Genomic DNA, 18879 nt, shown 5'->3' on the forward strand with positions numbered 1-18879 from the left:
GTGTTAGAAAGTCCAGCCGCCATTTTCCACGCAAATATCAAGATTAAAAATGACACAAGGTTTTTTCCCATAAAACCCATGGCTGGATGGTATTAAAAGTGAGGGAAAATCTATGAGTAAAGGCTTAGGATGTATTCTCAAGCTGACTGGATGCGGCAATGATCCTGTAGCCTGCTTTTTACCGCCGACAGTTCTCAAGCTGTTTATTACAAGTACTTCGTCACTAAACACTAGAATTTCCAAGTACCACCATGTTTTCAGATTTTAAAACAGCATTATAACAGAAGATGGACTTTTTTCTATTTTTGATGTGTTTTACCTTTAAAGAAACACCAATAAAAGGAAAATGTGTTCATTTGCCTTTCTATATTATAGGGGAAGTTTTCCAAGCTGGAAAAAATTAACGCAAAGGATTCCTGAATTTATAATGCATCCAAGATGGCATCTTCAACCTTCAACTCAAAATCCAAAATGGCTGCCACACTTTAGGAGATGAATAGTAATATTTGCAGTAATAAGCTATTTGCAATTTCGGCAGCATATATATATATATATATATATATATATATATATATATATATATATATATATATATATACACACACACACACACAAACAGCTTAATAAATATCCAAACATGTACAAACTAGATCCTAAAACAAGTTTGTATGAATGTCTCTATTAGTCATAAGTTTCGATGATAAAGAATCGGCATCAAGCGAACAAATTCGGATGTTATAAGTCATGCTGATGACAGCCGCCGTATAAATGTGTCAGTTAAAAGCAGCTAAAGCAAAGTCAGGATAACAAACGCGCCATCTCACAGGTGTGATGTAATATGTGAGAGCTCATTTTTTTTTAAAGTTGTCACATATATATATTTCTGGTTATTAAACCTAATTATCTATATCAGTTGTATTTGGCGCAGCAGTTAAGAGATTTTGCATCAAAGCTTTCTGGATGTAAGGTAGCAGTAAGGTATGTTTTTTCCTCTCTCTCTGTGCTCTATTCTTCTTTAGGTCTACCAGATGTCATAAGAACATTTACAAACAAGCTTCCTGAACCGTCACTTGGTCAAACAATTTCCCCTTTTGAGATTTTACTGTCTGGAATTTAGCTGTCATGACAAAGTAGTGTGCTGGAGGGGCCAAAGAGGGGCCCCACCCATGAAAGAAAAACCTTTTGCATCAGATAACACTGAAACTTTTGGCTTTTTAAAAAAAAAATTTAACTACAAGGGTTTCGAACTGATTCCGTGTAAAATTTACACGAGACGACCTCACAAAGGAAAGCAGAAGACATCAGTCGTCGATATATTTCCCCCTGATTTTATTAGAAAAAGTGGAGTTACACAATTGTTATAAAAGCATGGAACACAATGATAATGAACACTGAGTGTGAATCGAAACAAAAACAAAACAAAACAAAAAAATAAACACCTTTGGACTAGATTAAGACTAACTCTAGCACAAATGAGCAGGGAAGGGAAAATGTTCCGACACTTTGGAAATAATTTATAATGGTGACTGCACAGCAGCTTCAGATACTGCAGCGGAAAGGAGGATATGAGCTGGCGGGCGTTCATACCAATCAAATATGAACACCGCAGTTTGTTTTATACATTTAGATAGATAAGATTTTCATATTTGGGTCTATTTACAAAAACATGACAAACGTGACCCCGAAAGAAAAAAAAAAGAAACAGAAAATGTCCATAAACAATAACATCTGTGGGCAGCCAAATTGATGTAACCATAGGTCTAGCACCTTATAGGACTTGATTACATCATAAACGCAGATAGACAGATAAAAACAGCCTGAAAATGGTCAGGTCAAAAGATTTACGCAAGTCAAACTCAAAAAACTCAAAAGAAATATATACACAACAGGCCTGGACGGCTCAAGGACAATTACATTTAGCATCATCAAGACAGGAAAATGTTACAACAGTTAATCCGTTTCATTCGGACGCTTTGCTTTGTTTGCTTCAGATCGAATGGGCAACTGAAAGCACGGGACAGAAATTATAGATGTATATATATATAAAAAAAAAAAATTGTTAAAAGGAGTTGCTGATCACATGTTTAGCTTCCCAGTCGAGAGCTTTTACAGTAAATTCACACATGGCAAGATAAGTTAACACACTGTGTTGGAGACTTTTAATCTGCTAGTTCAGGCAAAAAAAAACAAAACATTAAATCCTTTTCTTCTTCATCTGCGCTCCAGCCTTAGTGTTCGGTTCAAAGTCTTCCCCCTTTCCCCCTCCGGTCACGGAGCCCCCTCACCTGGCCACGCCCACGACGCTCCCAATCCACGGAGTAGCAAAACACTTCAAGTTACGAAAAACAGCGACGTTTCTCACCACGCCGCTGGTCAGTTTGACAATACCGGCCGAACGCATCAGTGCTGATTAACTTAACCAAACGTGCGTTGCGAAGAGCAAAAGAATAAATAAAAAAAAACAAAATTTACGTCTAAAATTTCCCTTCCCCACACCTCGCAGGGGCGCGCTCTGGTCGCCGCGGGGTGCCCGAGCCGCAAGGGGCGCGTCTCCGGGGGGCTGCTGGAAAGTTTTACCGTTTTGCAGGGGGGGAAATTCACCCGTTGCTACTCATTCTGCAATTTCAAACCTAATTGGCGATAGATTCCAAACTTTAATGCTGATCTGAATGTTTGAACGTGTGCATCAAAGTTGGATCGTCGCATACGGTGACGTGAACACGTGCGAGTCGTGTCCGGTGAACTCGGCCCGCATAGAGCGGCTCTTAAATAAAATGCGATAAAACTTCAGAAGGACCGTCGGGTTTTTCTTAAGCAGCACTCGACCTCTGCGTCGGTTTGTGCAATCTACAGTGGCACACAGTCCAAAACCCCCTGGGCATAAACGCATCCGACTGCATTGCACTTGAATATTCAGTATAATATACGACATTTATGTTTGTTTCTTTTTCTTTGCAATAAGAAAATAACTGCCTTGTAATTTTATTTTATTTTTTTTTTTTGCGAGACTTTAATGATAACACTACTTCTTTAATAATAAATGTACACTCCGGTCCGCAGACGGGACACTACATTCAGGGAAAGTCTCGGACGGTACAGCCCATCACTTCGTAGCTCTGCCCGATCCCTTTGCTGAGCCTCATTTTTAAAATTTGGCACTTTGGAGTCGCCTCCGGGGAGCCCGCGTCGGAAAACGAGTCCGCCCTCGTCCTCTGCACGCAGGCCCGGGGCTTCGGGTGATTGAGCACCACCACCGGCTGGTTGGGCCCGGGCCGCTTCACGGGCTGGTCCTCCTTCAGCGGCATGGGGTAGATGACCGTGCAGTCGTTGAGGCCGCCCGCGGGCAGCCGGGGCTTGTATCTGGAGATGCGCAGCTTCAGTCCTTTCTTGCTTTTTTTCCAGACCCCGACCTGGACCCGTTTCAGGGAGATGGTCAAGAACCGGGAGGAGTCGCCCCCCTTGCTTTTGTCCGTTGGCTGCAGGGGGTCTACGGCGGCGGGCGCCTCCGTGGGTTCAGAGTCTTCAGGTGCGGAGGGCTTTTCAGCCGCATCCGAGTCGCGCTTTTTAGCGTCCGTCGTTTTTGCTCCGCTTTCCTCCTTCTTGATGCGAGTGGCGTTTTGTTTCGGCGCCGGCAGCTGCAGGTTTTCCTGCTCCTCCACCTTTACACACTCGGCTGCCGCCTCTGCCAGCGGCACGCCGCGGGGGAAGGCCCCGTTCTTCGCGGCCAGCGGCACGCACCGGCCAGAAGGCGCCGTCTTCCTCGTTCCGTCCGTGTCGCCTCTGACCTGATCTGGACCTGTGCTCTGCTTCTTACCCATCACCATCCCCTGCAGAGCCATCACCAGCGGCTGAATGGGGCCCCTGCCTCCCTCGGGCTGCTGGCTTAGCGAAAACACAGAGGAGATGACCGGGAAGCTCCGCGGCTCCGAGACACCTCCGTCTTTTGGTACGCTTTTAGGCCGGGCCTCCTGGACGCAGGTCGGCGGTTTAGGGTTGGCGGGTTTGGACGACACGGGGGGTTTCACCGACACGGGTTTCATCAGACTGCTCGGTATTGGAAAAGTCTGGTGGGTCAGGTTGTCTTTGCTGACCGAGACGGCAGGAGGTCTCACTTGGACGGCTGGAGGAGCGGAAGCCCTCAAAGGCTTGGGAGGCGGCGTGCTTCGCTGATCCAAGCACACCACGTCTTTGTCCTCCCCAGAAGCGGCGTTGCTCTTCAGGCGGACCTCCCTGCCGCCCGGCTTCCCGGGCATTTCTTGAACACAGTTCGAGTCGGACAGCCTCCTGGGCGGAGCGCTCTTGGAGAGATCCACGGTCCCTTTGTTCCTCTCCTCCACAGCCCTCGGAGGAACTTTAGCAACACCAGCCGGGGGATGCAGAGCGCCGCTCAGCCTGACGGGGACCCTGCCGGACGCGGCGGCAGAAGACGAGGAGCCGCGGTTCCCCGGCGCCGCCTGCGGGACTCTCATCCCGCTGTTGGCTTCCCGCGCCGGCGTGAGAACCGTTTTGGGGACTTTGCTCGGGACGACCGCGTCGCACTCCAGGTTGATAATCTCCGTCGAGGGCCTCTTCTGCGGCGCCTTCTCCTGTTTTGCCGCGTTGGCCGGACCGTTGGGGATCTTCGCGCCGACGGCCGTCATCGTCTGCGTCTCGCTCTGCTTCCTGCTGCCGGCGCACATCCCGGCGCCCGCCGCCCGGTTGGGGCGGAGCAGCGCCGACGACAGGGGCTTCTCCGGGCCGGCGTTCTGAGGAGCCGCCGGCGTTCTGGCGTTTTTTATCACCGACTCGTTCTCCTGCTGCGAGATGAGCCGCAGCTTCAGCTCCTTGGTCCCGTTGACGGTCTTCACCTCCACCAGCTCCACCAGGCAGCCGGCGGGGATGTTCACCTCCTCCGGCAGGGACACGGTAAGCGCCCGGTTGGGCTGAATGATCCCGTTCAGGTGAGACAGACGTTCTGCGCCGCCGTTAGTGGCGTTGGCCAAGTTCAAGTCCAGCGTCTTCCCCAGCCTGGCGGCCGGTGCCGCCGGGGTCGGCACGGCAACGCGGACGACGGGCCGGGGGAGCGGCGGCAGCAGCGGGTCAGCGGCGGGCGCACTCGTTAAGGCACTGGAGACGGTGACGGGCGGAGCTTTCGCCGTGCCGGCCTTAGGAGGCCCCTGGTTCACGCCGTTGCTGTGCAAACGTTCGATGTGCTTCACCAGGCACAACCTCCTCATGTAGCCCTGTCCACAGTGGGGACACTTGAACGGATACTTGGACGTGTGCTGCTTCAGGTGCTCGTTCAGCTCCGCCTCGCTGAAGGACGCGGCGTTGCAGTAGAAGCAGTAGAACCTGGTTCCGTGCTCCATCATGTGCTTCTTGAACGCGGCGGGGTCCGCGGACGCGAAGCCGCACTTCTCACAGTACAGCACCTTGGAGGCGCCCAGCAAGCGCTCCAGGTGGACGCCGTTCACCGAGGACGGCATGCTCTGGTAGGCCACGGGTTTCATGGCGGGGTCCACTGGTCATCTGGTCTCACCGGCGAAAGCTGAGGCCCGTTTACTCCATGAGGTCGACTGGCGTTCGCCTGGCATCCAGGGCTTGGTCCACGGGAAGGTTTCACGCTGCTGCGGCCATGAGGGAGTCCCTGCCTGTCTGGAGCAGATGAGAACAGAGAGATTGAACAGCTGCTGCATTCACGGAACCTGACAGAGTACAGTGCCTCTATGAAGAGGAGAGGCCCATAAAAGCCCCTCCCCCTCGCATACAGCTAGTGCAATATTTTCTGCAGCCATTTATCCTCCAAATGGAGAATTATTTCAATCCTTTGCAGAAAACACCCGGGCAGTCGGTCTAACCGCATGTATTCCTATCAGCATTCTCTAACTGCGGCCGGGAGCTCCCCTCCTTTGAACGTCAGGGAAAAGGCCCTCCCTAACGAACAGGAGCTTCTTCTCCCGGACGACGCTCGGCTTTGCCAATGTTTATGTTTTCAAACGAGTACGGTCTCCCGGAGGCGTCTGATTTGACAGCAGCTGAACAGCTTACGGTCTGTAACGTGGTTTTCGAGGTGGTAAAAGGGGTCAGAAATACCTTGAGTCGAGGTGATTTTAACGCTTATCGCCGCAGCAAATGGATCCCCCCTGAGTTAGCTTGTCATTAGCCGTTTAAAGCTAGCAGCAGGATACTGTTCCGGAAAACCCCTGGTTAGATTTACAAAATAAGAGCATGGAATTAAAATAAAATAAAAAATAAATAATAATAAAATAAAATAAATATTGACTTACGCTTCTTGTTTTACTTTTATACTTTTATACATTGCGTCAATTTCGGTATATATATATATATATATATATATATATATATATATATATATATATATATATATATATATATATATGTGTAAGTATTATATAAATAGATATTTATATAATACATAATATATACACAATATTTTTATCCATCCATCCATCATGCTTATCCCTGTTGGGGTCACGAGGGGTGCTGGTGCCTATATCCAGCTGTCAATGGGTTCACCCTGGACAGGTCGCCAGTCTATTGCAGGGCAACACAGAGACAGACAGGACAAACAACCATTCTTACACACACTCACACCTAAGCAGAATTTATAGAGACCAATTAACTTAACACTGTGGAAGGAAGCCGGAGTACCCGGAAGAGAACCCACGCATGCACAGGGAGAACATGCAAACTCCATGCAGAAAAACCCAGGGTCGGACTCAAACCCAGGACCTTCTTGCTGCAAGGAACAGCGCTACCCACTGCAACACTGTGCAGCCCATATATTATTATATCATATAATAAATTAAAAATGAATAAATAATAATAAAATTATTACGATTATAAATAACCTCAAATGGCTATGTCTATATCCAAAATGGCTGTATAGACATAGCCTGGCCAGCCAGACTGAGGCTCCATCAAAATACCTATATTAGGTAAGGACTCTTCTAGCCAAAGCGGAAGTGTGATCAGCATTATAAGTGCTGTCCAAATAGTGCAGTGAGTTGAGAATGAGGTAGGAAAAGGAACCTGTATGCTTCCTCTCACAGTTAATTTAGCATAGGAACCTTGCCATGTTCCTTACCGGCGCTATGGGGCTATAAATGAATCCCACAATCCTTTGCATAACATGACGTATAAGCACAGCCCACCTCACGGAAATTAACGAAAATGTTCAGAGAGAAGACAGCTCGCACTTTGTAGTTTATTCTTAAAAGGCTGTAGGCCCGGCACGCATCATTACATAACAGTCAAGATGGTGGCCCTAATGGAGCAATGTTTATATGATGCCCTTTATTATGTTTTGAATGAGCTGTATAAATCCATCCATCCATCCATTTTCTGATATAAATATCTTTAAAAACTCAACTGACTGCTCTAAGATAGGGTTGGGTGATAATTTAATAACAATATATATCGATTGATAGACATGTGGTTCAACAGAAAAAAAAGTTCAATAAAAAGTTCAGTAGAAGAACAGTTTTCCTTCCTTTTGCATTTTAGCCTATCACGTAGGTTAATACTACAGTTATTACATCCTCCCTACCAATCACAAACACAGACCCCGGGAAAGCTCCGCCTCCAAGCTTCAAAGAGTTAAGAGAGCACGGGTTTTCTTTTTTGTAAGACCAGTTTTGGTAAAAAGTTGGTTGAGTCATCACTTTTTTATAAATAGTTCATTAAATAACAGTATAAAATCTATATCTATATCGATCAATACGATTGCTATTTTATCAGTACACTTTTTTTCATATATTGTCCAGCCCTACTCTAAGAGCTAAATCAAAGCGAGTTGCTTGCAGTTGGCATCCAATTTGTAGTTATCTGATTGGTTTCAACCTGTTTCCAACAACCCTGTTAGTCCCACCTTTGAAATAGGGCTTAACCGGCTACTTTCCAGACTGATATGCCGTGTTTACAGCCTAGTGTTGCATTCCAATTGCCTCAGAAAATGAAAATTGGAGCTGGGAGTGGGGTAAACCCGAGTAAAAAGTGTTCAAGTTAAACCAGTCAGAGAAGTTGGGATTCCAAAATAAAAACAAAACAACAAAAGGTTAGGATTCCGATATGGAGACAGCCAGAAAAGCTGTTGTTTTGTTTGTAGTACCTCTTACAAAACGCCCTTTAAAGCTGTACTCTCCACATGCAAACACCACTTTTAATTTGTTTGGTTCAGAGTTGCAGCCATGACATGTAACATTGATTATAGACGCACTCTCACAGCATGCAGCTGCCATGTTGGACCCGACAATCGGGCTTAAAAAATTTCTCAGACTTTCCAGAAAGAAAGTCTGACTATAGCAGTCATTACAGTTGATTCTTCGGGCCGTAAGCCGGGTTTTCCAAGGAGCAACTGCAAATGGAATGCAGCATAAGTCAGTCTGGGTGTTCAGGCAAATAGACATATATGGGCATGTTGCTCATTTTATCCCCATTTTCATGTCCTCTAAAGTTTATATATTTATACTTAATGTATGTACACCGTGAGTGCTTCTAACCTAGTTCCTTGTTTGTGCACATAACCTTGCCAATAAAGTCAGTACAGTGGGGGAAAAACTGTTTTTCCCCCACTGTCCCTCAACTTTCCCCAAAAATGTTTTCTTTCTGTTTCTAGTCTGCTGTTCTGTTACTTCTGCCTGTTTTTTATATCTATCTATCTATCTATCTATCTATCTATATATATATATATATATATATATATATATATATATATATATATATATATATGTGTGTGTGTGTGTGTGTGTGTGTGTGTGTTACATATTAACTACGTGTACGTCACCCTTTTAAAGGGGATTGCGGAACGTCACAATCTTGTTTGACGGAACATCCGCATTAAATGTTCAAACTCCTGTTCAGTGAAAAACGTCTGACAGGCATACATCCCTCTGGATTTTTTTTTTTTTTTTTTTTTTGTGTATTTACATATTTTGGAGGTGATTTTATTTTGACAGTTCTCCACGGACGCTACGTCCAACTTGTGTTGCTCTTGACAACAGGCTGGCTTGCGCAGGTGGGATTCCTAAAGGTCGACAACGCACACGTCTCTGGGTTTTTTTCCGTGGGGTTTACGTAAAGGATCTAAATTTACTACAAAACAACGTGCTGTTGTGGGAGAACGCATTGTTGTCAGCTCCCACTGCCTATGAACGCGAATGTGCTGTCATCTGCCGCGGCTACACGGTCGTAAATATTAACAGACAGGCGGACAGTTTGCGCACCGCTAACGGTTTTAGACTTTGACGTTTCCTGGGGCGGACCTTCGCTTGACTTGGTTAAATTACCTCAGAGACATATGGCAGCATGCAGCTGATAAAAGTCCGCAGATTACTGTGCGTGTCTTTGCAGAGGTAAGTTTAACGGCGTGTCCGTGGCAGTGATACACGTCCACTGGTTTCTCCGTGATATGTAGCCGTGATATTTCAGCGAACAGCCGCAGCGGACGGCTTGTTGTTGGAGCCCCAGCACAGTTGCCCCCATGTGAGTCTCGCTTTGTGGAAACCGTTTCTGGGATTTGCACACCATTGTTGCAACTCACAATGACACAGCACAGGCTTTTCGCTTGACCCTCCCATTTTTTTTTTTTCTGTCCCTACCCTCCCTGTGCAGCTTCCTGGTTATGGCACTATTCTTGGGCCGGTTTCCATTTGTCAAAGCGTCCGCTTGGTTCGCCGCCCGACGGCTGATCTTCTCCTCTCCCCGCAGACACGAGCTCATCCGCCGCAGCATGGCGTCAGACCGCGCGTCGGCCGCGGAGACCACCCGCTTCGACTTCCTGGTGATCGGCGGCGGGTCCGGAGGTCTGGCCGGGGCTCGGAGAGCGGCGGAGCTCGGAGCCAACACCGCCGTGATCGAGAGCCACAAACTCGGAGGTACCTGCGTGAGTAAAAATGGAAAACAAACAAACAAACACAGTTTTACACACACGCTGACACACGCGGCGGCGTTAACGCCAATCAGCCATCAGGGATGACTTTGTTGATAAAGCGATCAGGAATTTAATATTAGTTTTAATTTTGTTTTATCTAGCTTCCTGACATGCGGCGTGTCTCTCTGGTCCACTAGGAAACACAATTTCTTAATAAACTCACTGGGGGGATTTAATTATATATTTGACATTAAATCAAATAAGTTACTATAACAACTTATTATTTTAACTTTATATGGCAATAATGGATGTGGTTGTCACACAATCCCGGTTCTGTCAGGTTGTAGTATATTTTGTTAAACCTTTATTTTTGCTATTTATTTGTTTTGCTCATTTCTTTACAGCAAAAGAACTTAAATAGGCCCTTTCCTTTCAAGTTCCCCTTCAAGTGAGTTTATTTGATCTGCAGCCCCTTCAAAAAGCAGCTAAGTTTGTCTCCAAGTAAATTGTGAACCAGTTTATCAACTTTAGCATTTCATAGGGGAGATGGGTTACTCAGTTGTTGGTGAACTTTATTTGCTAAATGGAAATGTCAGAGCCCTGCTCTAGATTATTGGTTTGTGTCATTTTGAAGTTCATTTGAAGAAGTGTCTCTGCAGATTGCAATAGGAGCTCTTAAACAACACCCCGATTGCCTAACTCTATCGCAAGTTAACATTCGCTTCCTAATTTGTTTCTTTTGCATAAGGAAATTGGTGCATGTATAACATAGTTTTCCCATCAGTTACATTTCAGGTGAAAAGCTTATCAATTTCAGTGTGTGCAGGTTTTGAGTTGCAGCGTAATATAATACCCTTCCTGTCCAGTTTAGTTTCATATCTGTCTTTCCCCCCCCCTCTTCATTAATCTCTAAACCAGGATGTAGTTCAAATACATTTACGTCGCTCTAATATAGAGATTTCACATTCATTTAATTGTTGTTTACCAAGAGCGTGCTGAATTTATATGCTGTGCTTTATTATTTCCCCAGGTCAACGTTGGATGTGTTCCCAAGAAGGTAGAGTTTCCTTCTCTTGTCATGTGACGGGTCACGGTCGGACTAATACCCCGTAGAATTTGAAGTCACGCCGTCTTTCTGTGTTTTCCCAGGTTATGTGGAATGCGGCAGTTCATGCGGAATATCTACACGATCACAGCGATTATGGCTTTGCGACTGAAAATGCGCAGTTCAGTTGGGAGTAAGTTTCACTGTCTGTCTTTTGTTCACTTTGTGGTCAGCCGCTATGAGCGCTGTTGAAAGTTTCGAGGGAAGTTGTTGAAAGAAATCAGTGTTCTTTCACAGTCATGATGCCTCATCTAGAATGCTGCTTTTGTTTTGTTTTTTCTCTTTTGCCCACTTCTCTGTCTTTTGCCCATAGCTTTGTTGAGTCATCGTGACTTTTAAAGATAAGACTCTTGAGGGAGTGGTTCAACGCAACATGAGCAAACTTTAAAGCGTGTGTGTCTTAATTACCCTGAACCCTTTAATTTGTTTGCATTTCAACTGCAGCCCTGTTTATATAAATTACATGGAAGGGTGGAGAAAAGTAAAAAAAAAAAAAAAAAAAAAAAAGGCTCCCCGAAGAGGAAAAGGAAAAACAGCATGAGAAATGGAAATCCTCTCATTACTTCTGTATGCTACGACATATGTAAAGAAACATCGAAGTTTGTGCAGCTGTAACAAGTTTCAAAAGAAATTGAATTGAAGAAATTGTACGCAAACATCTTTCTTTTTCCGCTCTGGTGGCTGAGAGAAGAACAGGCACTCCCACTGGAGTTACCATCCACTCTACTAAAGTCTTGTGCTGCCTTTCATTTACCCCAGAACTCAAAACCGGGTCTCAGAATGCGTTTTTAAAATCCCATTTTATCGCAGCAATAAAATGCCACAAATGTTAAACCAATGAAAATTACAATAACACAGTTCTACTTGTTATCTTGTGCATATAAACAGCACTAAAACATCCTGTGTTGTCCTCACTGTAGCTACTGCCGCTATACAACTGGCTAAACTCGTCCTCATAAATGAGCACAAGGTCAGAGTGAAAAGACGTTGCCTCTGTGAAGTTAACAGTGATAAATTCAGGTATTTGAAGACAGAAATGTAGCAAAATGTGAACTAACCTCCTACAACTGCTGTACTAACTGAAAACAAACCTGAGTTAAAAACTGCCCTTCAAAGTAAGAGCTCCTTCAAAACAAAGGTCAGATTCATGCCTGAAAGGCAACACACATCCCGTCTCATAAACACTGAAAATTAGTACGTGTACAACTGACTATATGTTACTTAAATGATAAAGAGCTGCTTCAAACAGTCAAAGACATTTCAGTCAATGTTGCTGCAAGTAGCAGCCATCTTTAATGCAGAAGTCGGGTACTTTCCGACTTGTAATTCCAACTTTAAGCTGAAATTTCCTGCTCGGAGGTTGGAAATTCCAACTTTTGAGTAAAGATGGAATGCTATCTAAAAAACTTTTTTGTTTTTTAGATTGCGGTTATTCTCAGAAATATAGGGGGAAAATCCTTCAACACTCTGAAGAAAGATGCATCATTAACACGGGTTTAATAAATCTAGCCAGACGTGTTACAAAACACTAACACACACCCTGCACTGTGTTCCTGCTTTACATCATTCCTATTGCAGCCTACTTTCCTGTTTTTGGGGCTTTTGCGGCTTTCCTGTTTTTGCTCATTGACATTAAGCGCCAGACTTTTGTCACCTTGCAAAATTACATCAACTCCAAAGCTGAACGAACTGCCCATGCCAAAGCAAAAAGCAGCTGTTTAATTTCAGTTCAGAGAATTGATGAACCAGTGGTGAATGCTTTGGACGTCCGGCATCTTTTAGATTCCAGAGGTGGATTTTATGCCACAATTGCAGTGCATGGTCCTAGCTGGTCCGTGCAGGATGCAATGAGGATGATCACGACCAATGAGAAGACTGAACCAAAAAGCATCCCAGCCAAAGCCCCCCAAAAAGGGGGCCAGATCCCTGAAAGCACATCCATTACTCTGCTCCTAAAAATACAGAGGGATAGGAAACTACCTGCACATCGTTTAGATGTTAGATTGTCTCCATTTTTAAAAAGAGCTGCAAGTCAGACTTGGGAATTGTACAGCGTTTTAGCCAGAATACGCACACTACTGTCAAAAAAAAAAAAAGTAGAAACATAATGTGTATATATAATAGATGTATAATATAGATGTGCTTCATGGACCTGTTCAAAGCCTTTGGTTCTCAACTGTCAGACCTCCCAGAAGAATACGTTACTTACTAAAGGAATCATAAATGTTTAGTATCTTACACAGAGGCCCCACAGCTTCATTAAAGGCAGCCATTGATTGAAAAGTAAATGCTCATGTTGCCTTTTTTTTTTTAGTTTAAATTCTCTTTTTTTGTGTTTGTAGGACTCTTAAGGCCAAAAGGGACGCTTATGTTTCTCACCTAAACCGGATTTATCGTAACAACCTGGACAGAGTGAGTAAAAAAATTTGTTTCACAAGTTTCAGTTATTTCACCTGTTTTGTTCGTACTTACTTTCACAAGAATACAAAAAACAGTATAGAGTAAAAGTAACGTGGCTTTTATGCTGCTGGTTTTTAGGCCAAAATCCAAACCATTCAAGGCTATGCCAGGTTTACAGATGACCCCGAGCCCACCGTGGAGGTCAATGGTAGAAAACTGACGGCGCCTCACATCCTTATAGCCACCGGGGGGCAGCCTTCTGTTCTGAGTGATGATGAAGTTCCAGGTAGGAGCCTCGCTGAGGATTTGCTTTGAAGGTTATGGAATTTCACATTTTAACCCCCCCTCCCCCCCTCTATTAATACATTTTAGGTGCGAGTCTTGGAATCACTAGTGATGGCTTTTTTGAGCTTGAAACCCTTCCAAAGTAAGATTTTCTGTTATTTAATATGTTTTTAGGCACCAGTAAGTCTCTGTATATAAAAGCCTCCTTCCTCATTACAGGCGCAGTGTGATTGTAGGCGCTGGTTATATCGCCGTAGAAATGGCCGGCATTCTTGCCACCCTGGGGTCCAAAACGTCCCTCGTCATTCGACAAACAGGGGTGAGAAACAACGGAACAAGCTCACTACACACTAACGCTTCAGCAATGCACCACCCTGCCGCAAGTTCTCTCTCTCTCTGTAGGTTTTGAGAAACTTTGATGCGTTCATTAGCACAAACTGCACCAAAGAACTGCAAAACAACGGCGTCGACCTGTGGAAGAACTCCCAGGTGACGTCTGTGAGCAAGACGGACAAAGGCCTGGAGGTGACGATCGTTACCAAAGACCCAGAGAAGAAGAACGACGAGAAGACCAGCACTATCGAGGAGGTGGAGTGCCTCCTGTGGGCCATCGGACGGCAGCCCAACTCTTCCGGCCTGAACATCGGCAGCATGGTAACAGTTTGCACATACAGGGCGGGGCAGATTAGTAGGATACATCAACAACCTTAACATTTTTTTAAATATTTTTTTTTCTAAATTGGGAAAACTGCAATCTTTACTTTCCCTTTTAGGATCTCCCTATCGACCAGATGGCAAGAAAGTACCATGCGAATGGTGCAAAGTCTTCTTTGAAAATACTGTCTGCTTCTTGCAGCTAATTATGTCACTGTCCTTCTGAAATCGATTATTATTTTTGGGATCGTTCTGATATCCAGGGGCAGATTGCGCTGAACCAGGCTGTGAGTTGCTGTGTCTCTTTTTTATAAACTGCTTCGTCGTTGACTGAATTGAAGCCGACAACACTGGCATACTCAGCAAAGTGAATCACAACTTTGGCCGTAAAGCTGACGCAGCAGTAACGTGCCAGCAGTGGGAACAGTGGAGGGCTCCTTGTGTTGGTTTCTGATGGAGCACTGCCAGCACTTAGTGCTTGTAGTCTTCCTGTAGATGTTTCCACATGTGCCAGCATAATGTGGAGCATGCTGGGATTCCCGTTTTCTCTTTGTTTTGACAAAACGCTGGCATCGCAGAATCAGAATTCGGTTCATTGACTCGAGTATTTTTACATACAAGGAATCTGACGTGGGGCTGTAGTGGTGCGGGACATATAAAATGTATTGAGAGTTACTGGTGCTCAATCTCTTGTTAATTCTTTGTACCATCTGATTTAACTAACAGCACTTACTCATCTCCCCTGGAGTGTCTAGAGAAAGGAGTCTCCGACCACTCCTCTCCTCTATGCTTAATCTCTCAAGAACATCAAGGGTCCCCTTCAGCTCACTGCAGAGGTTTTGAATAAGATAAAAGCTTGATATTTTTTCTGTCTCGTTAACCATTTAGGCATTTTTTTTTATCCCATTCAAAGACCCAAGTAAGACCCATTATCTGACAGATTCCATCTGAGTTTAATTTGCCATCTCCTGGTACTTTAAAGATTTCCACATGCCTGATATGGTTCCCATGGCCTTTTAAAGTGAAACAGGCGTAGATCCTCCACCTTAATATAAAGTGGGCGCACGGTGTTTCTTCTCGTCATGCTTGACAACCAACGGGTTGCCGTGTAAAATGCGTCTAATGATTTTTAGGGAAACTTGGGGGCAATGAGATTTTTACCTCTCTTACCATCCATGTTCATTGGTCATGTCTTCGTCCAGCTCGGCGCTCATTGGTTAAGAGGCATAATTAGAAGTTCCAAGAAACTCTAATCAACTAAGTAAATTTTATCCAAAATTAAATTATGCCACAATTATCAGAGGGATAGATAGGGGTGCCATTAACCGGTATTTCTAAACATGTTTTTTTTTTTTCCTCCATTGTATAAATATACCCAAATTAATTTTTCTGAAATATTCTTTGTGAGATAATTCTACTGCAATAAACGATTTATTTTAATATGTGACATAGGTGTTTACCAAGGACTGTCTCTGAATATGGTAATCTGATTTAAATGACAAATCCCATCATCTAAACCAAACAACTTCTACCATTACTTAACGCTTTTATTTTCTGTTCTGTAAAGGTATAAAAAGTCTACAGTAATGTTGCAGTAGGTCGGCACCATAATCAGTTTTTGTTATTCAGAGCTCAGCATTCATAACTGCACTTCAGATAATGTAAAGGTGCTGTTCTATAAGCACAAATGTATCGTATATCAAGTTTCTACAACAGACCAAACAATAAATAAGTCTGTTTTCGCATTAGTACTGTATGTTGGGTTCAGTGAGTGAACCTCTCGCTCATGTTAAATCCAAAGGTCAAGTGGAAAAGCCCTATTATCTTATCGGGCTATTTATGGTTCATCAGCAGTTTTCTTTACTGCTGCTCTTTATCATGCCAGGGTGGAAAATGAAATCTATATATAGCTAATTCATATACCTAACTCCTACAATGTGTACTTTTTAGTTTTTATCTAATAAATCACATAAAGTAAACTGACAAGAGTAGAATTGATCTCTCTTTATTTTACATTATCTCATTATCATTTCCCCATCGCTCTCTGCATGACCAGGTTTATAGAAAAGAATAGCCAACTGGTCAGATTATTTGAGGAGAAAAACATAGAAGGTCCTGTTTTTCCTCCATTTGTTTTATGTTGGTGTTAATGATTACCTTCTGCATATACGTTTGTCCGTCCTTTTGTCTGCCAGGGTGTGGACACTGATGAAAGAGGCAACATAATCGTGGATGAATTCCAGAACACCTCTCGGCCGGGGATCTACGCCGTCGGGGACGTCTGTGGCAAAGCTCTTCTCACACCTGGTAGGAGGCGGCCCAAGCAACACAGGTCGCTTTAGAAGGCAGAGCCCGATCGCTAACAGACCTGTGCCGATCACAAAACCAAATCACTACGAGAAAACCACATTTTACCCAACGCTGCGCAAACAAGTGGATTTGTCAAAGTGAAGTTATTGCATATGTGGCGGTTTTCATTTGGCTTTTTAACATTACATTTCTCAGTGGGCTCTAGAAAAGATTAGTATTTTACTACTTTTTACATTTTTATGAAGCATTTTATTATGTAGTAGGACCTGCACTGCAAAAAGGGAACTAAAAGTAAGTAAAAAGTTCTTGAAATTAGTGTATTTTTCCTTGATTTGAGGAGCTAAATATGATTATTTGCCAATGGAATGAGTATTTTTACCCCTAAAATAAGATAATTGGATATCATGCACTTAAAATAAGAACACTTCATCTCCATCATCTTATTTTAAGTGCAAAAATCTTATTCCATTGGCAAATAGTCTTATTTACCTGCTTTAATCAAGGAAAAATTCACTGATTTCAAGAAAATTTTACTTACTTTTAGTTCCCTTTTTGCAGTGTGGTTTGTTTGATTTTTGTATTTGTAGCGTTATAAAGAGCTCACTGTTATTTTATTTGTGGGGCAGTTGCCATTGCTGCTGGCAGAAAGCTGGCACATAGACTGTTTGAAGGCAAGAAGGACTCCAAGTTGGACTACTCCACCATTCCCACGGTGGTGTTCAGCCACCCACCCATCGGCACGGTGGGCCTCACTGAAGGTAAGTCCTCCTTTCTCACTTTCTCAGTTCAGTTAACAGTACTTGGTGTAATCTAATATTTTGGTATAAATATCCCAACATTCCTGGCTTCAGTAAGCAAACCGATGAGTCAAATGCCTCCTCCTTGCTGTTCTCGTCACAGAGGAGGCCATTAAATCCCATGGAAAGGAGAACGTAAAGATCTATAAGACATCTTTTACTCCGATGTATCATGCCATCACCAGCAGGAAGAGCCAGTGCATCATGAAGCTGGTGTGTGTGGGCAAGGAGGAGAAGGTATGAGCCGTCTCTTTTTTGGCGTCGTTTTTTTTCTTTTTCTTTTTTACGCACAAAGTCCTGGAGATTTAAAAAATAAAAAACGTACACCGTCTTGTTTCCGCAGGTGGTGGGCCTTCACATGCAGGGCCTCGGCTGTGACGAAATGCTGCAGGGATTTGCCGTGGCCATCAAAATGGGTGCGACCAAAGCAGACTTTGACAACACGGTCGCCATCCACCCCACCTCGTCGGAGGAGTTTGTCACGATGCGCTGATGCCGGCAGAGCCTCCATATCTGTCTCTCCTGTCTGACAGACGACCCAGACAACCAATCCAGGACCAGGATATTCTCCCATCAGCTTGATGACTTGTTTCAGGAAATTAATTCTAAGCTTATATTTTTTAGCATCTAAGTGCCCTTAATTGTAAACAGTGTTTTTCTTTTTTCTTTTTTACCCAAACACTTTAAATTCAGTTTGGGGTCTATTAAATCATGTTATTGGTCTTGACTATTGACCCAACCCTGAGAATGCACTTCATTGACAATGAAATGGAAGTAAAGAATGTGCAAGGATCGTTGTCAAGAAAACCCTTGGAAACTTCCTTTGACTTGTCGGTTGTTTATGTAATTTCTAATAAAGCCACACCTGCCCTTCAATTCACCATTTTAATGCAAAGTAAAAAGATATATCCTCTGTATTATTCTAAAGATTAAATAAACCTGCTGATTTTTTTATTTTATTTCGTAAGTCTTGAGAGTATTGTGTCGTTTGGTGACAACGCCCTTAGATGTCATTGCTTGGTTAAAGAGCTTTTCCCTTTGTGTGTTTGCAACCGATTTGGGCTAGACAATGACTCAAGCACTCCTTTCATATGGACCAATAAGCTGTGTACCTGCTCAAACACGTTGCCTTTTCTAGTTATGAAGCTATGTTAACAGTATTGCATGTAGGAAAACTTCATAGTTTGTATTTGTGGTGAGCAGATAGTTGAAGAAATTAAGAATTAGTTTGACAAGTTCAGTTATATACTGAAAAATACATCACTGCTGCAGATATTTGTAAACATTTTCCCTTTTATTTTATATAATTTAACAGAATTTTTTTCCTAATACACACACATTACTTTTAACTAAATCTGATATTAAGTTGCATGTAATATTAACATGGCCATAAAAGCACTCAAGGGAAACATTGCTAGACAACACTTATGTTGTATAAAACCCTGATTAAAGTTCTA

At 43.5% G+C, this 18879-nt stretch overlaps 2 protein-coding genes across 5 annotated transcripts; one reads left to right on the forward strand and one right to left on the reverse strand.

Annotated features, from left to right (window-relative positions):
• Nucleotides 1–1307: 1307 nt before the first annotated feature.
• Nucleotides 1308–6177, reverse strand: LOC105916773 (nascent polypeptide-associated complex subunit alpha, muscle-specific form). Its single transcript, XM_012851392.3, has 2 exons — nt 6073–6177; nt 1308–5634 (listed from the first exon to the last, which is right to left on the reverse strand). The coding sequence occupies exon 2, from the start codon at nt 5487–5489 to the stop codon at nt 3075–3077; it is 2415 nt and encodes an 804-aa protein (XP_012706846.2). The 5' UTR covers nt 5490–5634; nt 6073–6177; the 3' UTR covers nt 1308–3074.
• Nucleotides 6178–9032: 2855 nt separating this feature from the next.
• Nucleotides 9033–18591, forward strand: gsr (glutathione reductase). Of its 4 annotated transcripts, none has more exons than XM_012880004.3 (13): nt 9033–9353; nt 9709–9883; nt 10902–10928; nt 11021–11109; nt 13319–13388; nt 13515–13662; nt 13749–13803; nt 13881–13980; nt 14064–14315; nt 16511–16622; nt 17252–17383; nt 17526–17659; nt 17766–18591. In XM_012880004.3, exons 1-13 carry the CDS (start codon nt 9307–9309, stop codon nt 17913–17915), a joined length of 1491 nt encoding a protein of 496 aa, XP_012735458.2. In that variant the 5' UTR covers nt 9033–9306; the 3' UTR covers nt 17916–18591. The 4 variants fall into 4 exon arrangements, with proteins under 4 accessions (XP_012735458.2, XP_021162858.2, XP_012735451.2 ...); XM_021307183.2 differs by lacking the exon at nt 9033–9353 and adding an exon at nt 9360–9483; XM_012879997.3 differs by lacking the exon at nt 9033–9353 and having other exon boundaries at nt 9491–9883.
• Nucleotides 18592–18879: the final 288 nt, after the last annotated feature.

This window comes from Fundulus heteroclitus, chromosome 23 (genome assembly GCF_011125445.2).
Source record: "Fundulus heteroclitus isolate FHET01 chromosome 23, MU-UCD_Fhet_4.1, whole genome shotgun sequence".
NCBI lineage: Eukaryota > Metazoa > Chordata > Actinopteri > Cyprinodontiformes > Fundulidae > Fundulus > Fundulus heteroclitus.